Source organism: Aplysia californica, unplaced genomic scaffold (assembly GCF_000002075.1).
Source record: "Aplysia californica isolate F4 #8 unplaced genomic scaffold, AplCal3.0 scaffold00004, whole genome shotgun sequence".
In the NCBI taxonomy this organism is placed as follows: domain Eukaryota; kingdom Metazoa; phylum Mollusca; class Gastropoda; order Aplysiida; family Aplysiidae; genus Aplysia; species Aplysia californica.
Genome location: NW_004797274.1, coordinates 2,999,315 through 3,010,414, shown reverse-complemented (window position 1 = coordinate 3,010,414; position 11,100 = coordinate 2,999,315). Strand labels below are relative to the sequence as shown.

The 11,100-nt window shown below is 41.3% G+C and overlaps 1 protein-coding gene across 1 annotated transcript in view; it reads left to right on the top strand.

Moving 5' to 3' along the window:
- LOC101864493 (PR domain zinc finger protein 1) overlaps nucleotides 1–9,461 on the top strand; it is a gene marked incomplete in the record, with an annotated part of 79,123 nt that extends 69,662 nt beyond the window's left edge. Inside the window, 1 exon segment of the mRNA XM_013079958.2 lies at nucleotides 5,912–9,461. Within this exon segment, the coding sequence (XP_012935412.1) occupies nucleotides 5,912–8,622 (2,711 nt within the window).
- Nucleotides 9,462–11,100: the final 1,639 nt, after the last annotated feature.

Below are 11,100 nucleotides of genomic sequence, written 5' to 3'. Positions count from 1 at the left end.
AGACAGAAGAATCCGAGGGAAGAAGTAGAAAAATGCGTAAGGACAGGAGAAGAAAAGAGGAGATTGTAGAAGTAGTTATTGGGGATGGAATAAATTAAAAACACGAACTTCGTTTTTATTATTTGAAATGGAGTTTGGTTGTTTTTGGGTCTCGTCAAGTTTTTATTGGGTTTTTTTCTTTGGGCTTTTGTTTTTCGTTTTTGGTGTGAAATCAATTTGTCTATCTATCTAGTCTCGTACGAAAGAGTGAGCCTGCTTGGATGTGTTTTATAAAAATATTTTGGGCAAAGCACTGCAGCTGTGACGTTCGTGATTTTCAACTCTTTCTTTTAAATACGATGCATTCATCAGAGAAGTCGTGTCAGTTTTAGAATGCCTCGTTTTTTCTTGTAAACAGGAATTAACTTCTTTGCGAGAATGATAATCTAGACATCGATACGTTGCAGAGGATTCTGGTACGAACCACTTACATTTTTCCCCTGACTTACGTGAGTATATCATTTTCTCTCAAACCACATCAGGCACAACTGGACAACTGTATCTCCCCCTTGTCGTTTTGGTGTCTTCTTTCGATCTCCGGATATAAGGCGGGGGGGGGAGGGGGGTTGAAAAGACTGGCAGAATGAGAGATGGAATGGGCCTGGATTAAGGACGAGGAAGAAAAAGAAATGGAGGGATACTTGAAACGAAAGTTGATAGGAGAAAGAGCAAAAAGGGCAGCCACCCGATACCTTTCACACGGGTAGCTGAAGTTCTCGCTGCTCGTGTCAAGTCCGGTCGTAAAATGCACAGAGCGGGAGAGTTTCCCCGAGCACGGATTAAAGCAGTGCACCTTTATAGACTCACGTTTTTAACTGGCAATTTGTGGGATTTGATCGCCCCAGCTGAGATTTTGTCGGAGCTGCTACTACTGAAGACAGTTCGTTTGGTTATTTGAGTGAGATATCTGGGAACGTTGGTTGTGCTGCATGAGAAAGAGAGAGAGAGAGAGAGAGAGAGAGAGAGAGAGAGAGAGAGAGAGAGGGGGGGGAGAAGGGGAGGGGTAGAGAGGACAGAAACAGACAGACAGACAATGGTCCCAGAGCTGGAACGAACTTTTCAAAAGGCAGTTTTACAATATATCTTTACACGAAGAAGGCATGGAAGTAAGCAAAGCGGGTGGTTGGAAAGTACTCTGGTGTAGTTTGCTCCTTCTTTCCAGTCAAGCATCTATCGTCTTTATCTTTCCTCCTTCTTTTTGGTGTTTGTTTCTCTCTTGTTACACCTCAAACCTTCGGCACTTATATTTTGACCTAAATTGTGGAATATTTTTTCTAGTTCAGTCTGGGATTCGAACAAGAAATTTCCGTCCTGTAGTCCAGCAAGATACCGAGTGAGCTAAATAAGAACCTAAGTTTGTCATCCTCCAGCCAATAAAACAAGATTTTAAAGAAAAGAAAGTTCACCCCACGACTGCGTCAGCGCAGTCTGCTCTGGTAATGGAAAGAAAGGACGTGTAATAATTATTGGTTTCTGATTGAGTACAGGTACAAGTGGTAAGAAAAGAGGGGGTAACATGACGAACATGGAAGGAGGTGAAAATAATGTCTGAGCATACATGAGTTACTAAAAGAACTTTCAGTCAGGGGATAGCTTTCTTGTTACTTATTTAATCTTAATTTTTTAAATAATTGATTTATTATAAGGAATGATCTGTGTCTATCTTACGTATTTTTTCAAATTATTATTTAAATTGTTTATTATTTGGTTTGGGGAGATGGATCGGAGGTATGGGGAAACTTGACGGCGTCATGAAGACAAGAGTGCCAGTGGAGGGAAACAACAACAAAAAACATAATTTGATTGAATACTTTTTACCGTGGTTTTTTTTCACGCGTTCTTCCTTTTCTCGTTTTGCGCTTTTCTTTCTTCAGCGAACGTTTTGAGCTATATGGGTCTTTCGTAGTTATCTTTATAATAATAATAATAATAATAATAATAATAATAATAATAATAATAATAATAATAATTTTTAAATTTTTAAAACTAGATCTAGATCTAGATCTACCCAGCAAAAACAAAACACAGACTATGAAATCGATTTCGATTTGCTCGAACCTCCGTGATTACCCTAGACTCGAGTCCTCTTACGAGAACGTACACAACAAGCAAGAGCGGATATTTCCTGAACAGATAACAATTAATTGATAATAAATATTTGTACCGCAGTATGTGCTGCGCCTCCTTTTTCTAATCTGTTTCACTTTCACCCAACCATACCGCACCAGGCAATTATGATCCCAGTCAGACCAGACAGTCGAGCAGGGTACGCGAGGCCTGGTGCGCATGGGAAAAAAATCACGGACGGTTCGCCGAATGAATGAGTCGTCTAGTCTTTCCCGACCCGTACGATCGGCCAACACAGCCAACCAACCAACCAACCAATCATTCCCGTACGGTACACAACGGCGACAGCAGCAGCAGCAGCAGCTAGCAGACGATACACACACACACACGCACGCACACACACACACACACACACACACACACGTCAGGACAGACGATCTCTCCTCGGTTCTTCTTCTCCCGGTGACGGCGTTCCGTGAACTTAGCGCCGTGTCGCGGTTCTTTATTTATTGTACACACGTATTTCATCACAGAACAGGGCGGATTTCTTCTCTCCCCCCTCTCTCTCTCACACACTCTCGGAGGCCACGTCCGTCGGGGACAGCTACTGCGGCTGTGTCGCCAGATTTTTCAAGTTCATGAACTCAAGTGTCGTGTGTCGAGACCGGACTTCTTGGGAACAGCTGATTGTTTTAGAGAAATCTGTGTGCAGAAATTGTTTACTCAACAATCAATTACAATACAAGTTTATAATCAAATTGTGACTGTTAACAATGGAGAGAGAGAAAAATTGTGCCGAAAAATATTCAAAGGTAAAAGCGATTTTTAGAGGAGAATGAACTGGACTAATTTCGTTTCTTGTTTATTCTTTCTCATAATCTAACAATAACGCTCTTTAAAAAAAAAAAGAAAAAAAAAGAAAGAGAAAAACCTTTCTGTCTCAGTATTCATCACGAAGTAACTCGTAGTTAGCCCACGCAGAAAGCAAAACAAAAACCAGCGAGCTGTGCCTATGTGGTTAGACAGAGATACACCGTGAGCTGCTGAGACGTGCGTACCTTGAAGTAGAGAAGACTCATCAACCGTATAGCAGCGAGATGAGGGCAGACTGTACGGTCGCAATTTCTTCTCTTGCGTGGACTATTCAAGGTAGAATTTATGATATATATTTCGTTGGCATGCTGTTCAAATGTGCTAAGCCCAAAAAGCAACATTTTTAATAGAGATAGAAAGATAAAAAAAGAAACTATTCATTGCTTTTTAATAATTGTAGGCCTACCTATATTATTATGTCTTTTTTAAATTCATTTAGATTTTAACCCTCGACAAAATATTTTTAGGGATATGCAACCGATAAAACTGTTGTTATTTTAACAGCAAAATTAATTTAAAAATTTTAATTTTAAATTTTGGTCTTAGTACGTATCGGTCAGAACACCTGACCGACGATTTACATGGCAATGACGAACGTTTTCAAAATTTTCTTAACTTCACTTTCTTCGCCATACAGTGACTTTGCTTTCTATATATTTCATGCTTTTGTTATCCTCACATTATCTGGTCTGACATTGAATTCTATTCTTCTTGATTTTTTTCTCGCTTTTCTCACTCCCCAAGCCTGCCTGTTTTCGTCCATTTACACTATTATAAGTTACTACTTTTATTGTTTTGTAGTATCTTGTATTTTGTCATTTTTGACATTGGAACGAAAAACAGTGCGTTAGCAGGATGTTCTTATGCTATAAGACCAAAAGCTATATTTTTTTTTTCCAGGAGAAAGAAGAAAAACCGTTTCATTAAAAAAAATAATTAATTATATGTAATTTATGTATCTTTTCTTCCCTTTTCTAACATTTAAGATTTGAATTTCGACTACCTGTGCCATAGATTAAGAAATTGCATCAAAACTTTGTATTATACAGACTCGCACACATACACAATATACATGTACACACAAACACACATGCATTATATACACACACACACACACACACACACACACACACACACACACACACACACATATATATATATATATATATATATATATATATATATATATATATATATATATATGTACACACATACATGTATAATTATGCATACTCACACAAAGAAGCACAGTCTCTCTCTCTCGCTCTCTCTCTCTCTCTCTCTCTCTCTCTTTCTCTCTCTTTCTCTCTCTTTCTCTCTCTCTTTCTTTCCCTCTTTCTTTCTCTCTCTCTCTCTCTCTCTCTCTCTCTCTCTCTCTCTCTCTCTCTCTCTCACTCTCTTACAGACACACACACACAAACACACACACACACACACACACACACACTCACAACAACAACAACAACAACAAAAACCCACACACTCAAATATATATTACATTTTCAAGAGATACAGTGGCGAAGCGTTGGTACCATGCCGGACTTTGATGCCAGCGGCGCTAGCTCGAATGCTCGGGGTCTTTAAAGAAATTAAAACTCATGATCGGCAAAACATTTGTCAAAAATGATAGTTAAACCAGAAGCTACATGGTAGAAAACCTTTCCGCACTGAAACTGGAACAAACTCACACCTTGCCATACTACATGTATTTATAGTTATAGTATAGTTGACAAGCATTTTTTTTTCTTGGGAGAGGAATGGATGGTGAGGGAAGCCTTTTTATTTTTTTTGTTTTTGTTTTTAGTTGTTTTATTTTGTTTTTGTTGTTGGGGTTTTTTTTTGTTTTTGTTTTTGTTTTTTTTGTTTTTTGGGGGGGTCGTTGGTTGTTTGTTTTTTTTTTTGGTTGTTGTTGTTTTGTTTTGTTTTTTCTTGTTTTTTTTTGTTGTTTTTTTCGTTTGGAAGCTGCTATTTTTATAGAGAAGGGGGAGGGGCGTCTTTAGTCTAGTGGTCTGGCTACCAGACTTGTAATTGTAAGATTGCGTTTTCAGAAGCTCGGGACTCATCTCTGCTCAACATTGTGTTCTTGAGAAAGGCACTTTTTTCCTTTAAATCTGGACATCTTACCTCATAAATATTCTTACCATTTAGCAAGGGGCGTTTTATGTGTTCTTATCGAGGCCATTTCGTTGTTGTCGTTGTTTTTGTTAATGTTGTTATTGTTGTTGTTAAAGTTGTTGTTGTTGTTGCTGTTGCTGTCGTTGTTGTCGTCGTCGTCGATGCTACTGGTGCTGCTGCTCTTTTGGTCAGCTCTCTTGCTACATATTACAAATGTTGTTTTTAATTTGTTCTGGGGTTGTTTTTTAAAAAATTTTTATAATTTTTTTTTTGGGGGGGGGGGGGTTGTTTGATGGATATACTGATTTTGAAAGAGGAGGTGGTGCTGGTGATATCGGTGTTAAGCATTATACCCATGCCATTATGTTCTTTGTTTTCTTGTAATATGCTTGTATGTACGTGTTCTGGGTCAGAGTAAGGTTTGACACGTACTTTACAATATACATGGACGAGTAAGTTAATACTTAAAAGTAGCCGTGTCCACATAATCATTGCTCTTATTAGTTTGAATTACTTAATTTTATGTAGTTTAGCTGAAAAAAAGAGTTATTTCTCGCAATCTGCAAATGGAGATATCGGTCCCAAAACAAATCGACACAGCTGTCAAATTAGTAGAACTTTAAGTATCACCATTTTCTTCAAGTGCACAATGTCTTTCGCCATTTCATATTAATAAATTGTACAAATTCAATATATAAATTTGATGTATCTACACCCACAGGGCTAAAATCCGAGAAGTAACTCAATTTGTCGGCACGCTTTATAACTGGTAGAAGCAACAATAAAGATGGTCATTGTTTTCCCTTTTTATCAACAGGTTATCCTTTTCTTGAACGGAGCGCAAGTCCTCCCCAAATGACAGTTGCGCCAAGAGAGACCCCACCCTCTTCGGTGGATGTCAAAAAAGTCTATATGATCGACTCTCACCGTGACGTCACCTCAAAGTCCCCGCCCTCCGTCTCCCCGGGGCTAATCAATGACGTCATCTCACCACACAGCACACACAAGGCCACCAATAATGATTCACCTTCTTCGCAAACCAGCCCATCGCCGATGCCATTCCCTCCACCTACTTATATTTCCACACAAACTCCGCCCTCTGATTTGAAACACCACGTATCTGTGGCTGGGGTGGAGGAAGCTTCTCCTGTGTTAGATTTCAGCATCCAAAGAAAAGAAAACACTCACGAGGCTGAAGAAGCACCTCAGATTAAAGAAGAAACACGACATCCTTCCCCTGTGAGGAACAAACGTGCCGCGCAGACAAAGATCTGGTCGCCCCGAGAGGTGAAATCTCCCAAACTCCATTACAACCATGATCATATTCATCCTTTCAAACGTCTCTCTCACCAAGATTCGAACTTCATTCGGAAACATTCCCCCGAGAGGACACCCCCACCAGAGGAGCAGACACCATCGCAGGAATTTGTCTCCTCTACCCCTCCCCCACAGCCCCCGCATCCCTTACCTCTTCCTATCCAGGCACGCCAACAACACCCTCCAACCCCGCAATCTCAACACGACAAGCCCCCGACAGCTCATCAAGGGTCAGGGTTCAAACCTGTCATTGGGAGCTCTTCTAGTAAAAGAAATGCAGGGCTGATAGAAAATCTCCTGGTGAAAAAGATGCAAGAGCAAGGACAGGAACTGGGGCCTGACATGTTTCCTTTTCCCGTGAGTCACGGATACAGCCACACACCAACTATCTCTGAGATCAAGTCAGATGTAAGTTCGCTCCCCAAATCATCGTTCGGCTCGGAGATTCCTAAAAGAATGGACCCCATGATCAGAGGCGGGATGCCATTTCCTCCCTTGTCGTTTTTCAAGCACGGGAGTCTTTATTCTCCTGGTATGACCTTTCCTTCCTACAACCCGCTTCTCAACCCTCTCAAACCGGACAACTTGAGTCTCATGTTCAAATTTTTCCCTGGTACCATGAAACACACTGCGCCCTTCAACCCTGGAATGATGGTCCCCAGTCCTTCAGTCCCCGTCCCCACCCTCCCCGGCCTCCCCAACCTTTTCCCCTTCAACCCCTTGTACCAGCAACTAATCTCTCACTACCCAGCGCTCCCAAGTTGGCCGCTCTACCCGCCATTTTCCTCCGCAGACCAATCAGCAGCCGCCGGCCTAAACATCATCCCTCCCCCGGCCAACGCCAACCACCAACATCATCAGCATCACCCCAATCAGGACCAAGGGTTAAATCTCACGAAGCCCAAGTCTTCAGTGTCTCACCTGAGCCCGGGCTCGGGGGGACGAGGCTACCGAAATCTACCTTACCCTCTGAAGAAAAAAGATGGGAAGATGCATTACGAGTGCAACGTGTGTCTCAAGACATTCGGTCAGTTATCCAATCTAAAGGTTCATCTCCGAACACACACCGGCGAGCGTCCCTTCGTGTGCCAGACGTGCGGCAAAGGCTTCACACAACTGGCGCACTTGCAGAAACACAACCTCGTGCACACGGGTGAAAAGCCACACAAGTGCCAGGTGTGTGACAAGCGCTTCAGCTCTACTAGCAACCTCAAGACACACATGCGGCTACATTCCGGGGAGAAGCCGTTTCACTGTAAATGTTGCAATGCCAAATTCACGCAGTTCGTTCACCTGAAACTGCACAGAAGGCTCCACACTAACGAACGCCCATTCGAATGCTCCCAGTGTAACAGAAAGTACATCAGTCGTAGCGGCCTCAAGACGCACTGGAAAACTGGCTCGTGCGTTCCCCAGAACCCAGCCGCCGACTTCAACACGCTGATGAACATGAGCTTTGACGACAAGGATGAGGAGAAGAGCAACGACTCGTGCGACTCGAGTGCTGAGTACGATAAGGACATTGAAATCGATGATGAAATTCGTGAAGACAATGATGAGGTCGCTATCTCAAACGTGAAATCGAGGGGTCAAGACGAGGGTAGAGACGGATGGGGCCAGGATTATTCTGCTTTTAGCGAAGTCAGACAGGACTCGGGTCCAAGGGGAGGCCAGTTACCGCTTCCCAATAATCCGGTTTTTCCAGAACCGACTGCAGCAGACGAGCCAGTTCTCTCGCCAAACAAACCCAGGGAAAGACCGGATAGTCGTTGTGACAAACCGACTTTCCGGAAAAGTGACAGTGACGTCTATCCTCTCCGTACATCCACGCCCGTGTCGGCCCTCGCCTCTTCTCCTGCTCGTTCTTCCAGTGAAGACGACAGACGAGATCGAGGCGTCTCAGAAATCCCGACCAGCTATCCCCATCTTCAACCCTTTTCCTATCCCCACCAACTCTTCTCCCACACTTCAGCTCCTGTAGATTTCGTCTCCTCTCCACCCAAACGATCAAACAGTAAAAGTGATGACGTCGCAGCGGAAGCAGAAATACATACAGAGTGCGACTCACGTGACTCCCTCAGCAAGAGACTGACTCATCCTGTGTTCCCGTACGGTGTTCTTCAGCACAGTCCTGCAGAGGCTCAGTCTTTTCCCACCGTGGCCTCAGCCCCATGCCTGCCCTCCGCCCATTCTCAGCTGCTTTCTACCTAATGTCACTTAACACACCTGCTCCTACCGTATCAGTTTTCACCAGTGTCTTGCTCAGTGTGGTTTTCTGACTTCCAGCCATATAGGACCCTTGTTGGTTCTGCAGATTTCCCACCCTCATGTCAGATTTGTGATAAACACATTCTCGGAGCATGCCTAAGTCTAGATATTCAAGATTTGTACAGGGTATCAAAGAGAACACCTCAAACATTTAGCCACACGCTACTCAAGAAACATTTGACGAGAGCTCTTCACTTTCCACCAGATGTTCTCACCTAAGTGCAAAAGACGTTGCGATACCATCAAAGAACCTCATTGACAATCAGTTGAATTATGACACATAATATAGTCTGTTTTGTCTATGATTTCGCTGTATGCCTTTTCACTATAGCGACAGGGCTGTATGTGGCGTGTATAACAGGCGATCCTGTCTTCTCACGAAATCTGCTAAGATTTCACTCAGTGCAGGGAAAACCGCCTCAAATACGAGAGTCCCACAGAACAATGAATGTCATATGGACCTCAGTGCAAGACAAAGAACGATGAATATCATTTGGGGGCCTAGTGCAAGATGTCTTGCCACATGCCAGTGGAACTAGCCACTAAGACGATATTAATAGTGAAACGTAACTAGCATGGAAGAACATTCTGCGTGCATAATAATAATAATATTTATTGTGTTTCAGTTTCCGCCATTGTCACATTTCCTATTGCATCAAGCAGTAATTTTTACGGGATAATAATTTAAGTTCATTCACTTTTAATTATCATCCCCCCTCCCCATTCTCTATCTATCTATCTATCTATCTATCTATCTATCTATCTATCTATCTATCTATCTATCTATCTATCTATCCATCCATCCATCCATCCATCCATCCATCCATCCATCCATCCATCCATCCATCCATCCATCCATCCATCCATCCATCCATCCATCCATCCATCCATCCAACTCTATTTGTCTACTTCTTGATCTGTGCCTGGCTTATTTTCAACGTTTCAGATTGCACTTTAATTCACAGTCCCCTCGTCCATGTTCTTCATCTGCTTCCGTCCATATACCATATTCTTATCGTTCTATTCTATTTACCCCCCTCCCCCCCCCCCCCTTCCTCGCATGAAAACCAAAACAAAACTGCCCTGCATCCGTGGTGCTCGGTGCATTGTTATCCAATCCACCTTCTATATGCGTATGAATATTCTCCGATATTTTCATATCGTAAAGATTTTTTTAAAAATTTTGCCTGAGATTCAACGGCTTCTCTCATTTAAAACTCTCAGGGCATTTCAATTTCTTATTTTCCTTTGAATAGTGAAGACTTTACTGTTTCATGTTACCTGTTCAGCTGCTGACTTGTAGTAATGCTGTCATCCCAGATAATCCAATAGTCTTTGTCAGTCTATCAAACACTATTTATTGTCCTCGCTTACAATCAGCTTAGAGCAGTTGTTCTATTCTTTCGCTAAACATGTGAATTATTAATTATTATATAATTATGTATGTATTATTTATTTCATCTATTCGCGTTTACCTCCCAATTCACCCCCACCCCCTTTTCCATCATCTGCGTAGGGCCTATTCTTTTGAGCTCAATCAAAGTGTATTTTTTTCTTTGTTCGTTTCTTATGCGCTGCTGTTATTTATTTATTGATGATTCACATAAATATTCATAATCATATTATTATTCAGTCGATTCTAAATTGTGGATACATATGTCTATAAAACTCACCCTAAACAGGGATATAAAAATATTTGCTGCAATCTTGTTCCCTTGAAGAGGTAGAATACGTATGTCTTTATTCTAAATAATGTGTCAGATAAGACAACACAATAGTTATTAATATTTTCACATCTGAATATATCATTGTGCCATGAAAAGACTTATTTGAACAAACTAACTTGCTCACACTAGAATAAAGCATTAAACATTATCCTTTGCGGCCTGACAATTTGCCCATGTACTCGTTCATTCATTCATTCATTCATCCATTCATTCATTCATTCGTTCGTTCATTCATTCATTCATTCATTCATTCATTCATTCATTCATTCATTCATTCATTCATTCATTCATTCATTCATTCAGATATGAAGAGCTGGTTTGCTCAGAATAAAGACATTATGGTATGAAATTATTGAAACTCAGGGGTGAGAAGGGCATACATCGTTGATGAAGGTACTTCTTGGTATCACACCTTGTATAAGGATGGATATCTGTAAAGTATTAATCTGTTGAGAACATGCCAGTGCTTGGTGCAAAATATATATGTATGTGTATATATATACATATATATATATATATATATATATATATATATATATATATATATATATATATATGTATATATATATAAATAATATATATATGTGTGTGTGTGCGTGTGTATGTGTGGTGTGTGTGTGTGTGTGTGTGTGTGTGTGTGTGTGTGTGTGTGTGTGTGTGTGTGTGTGTGTTTGAGTTTTTGATAGACAAGGGA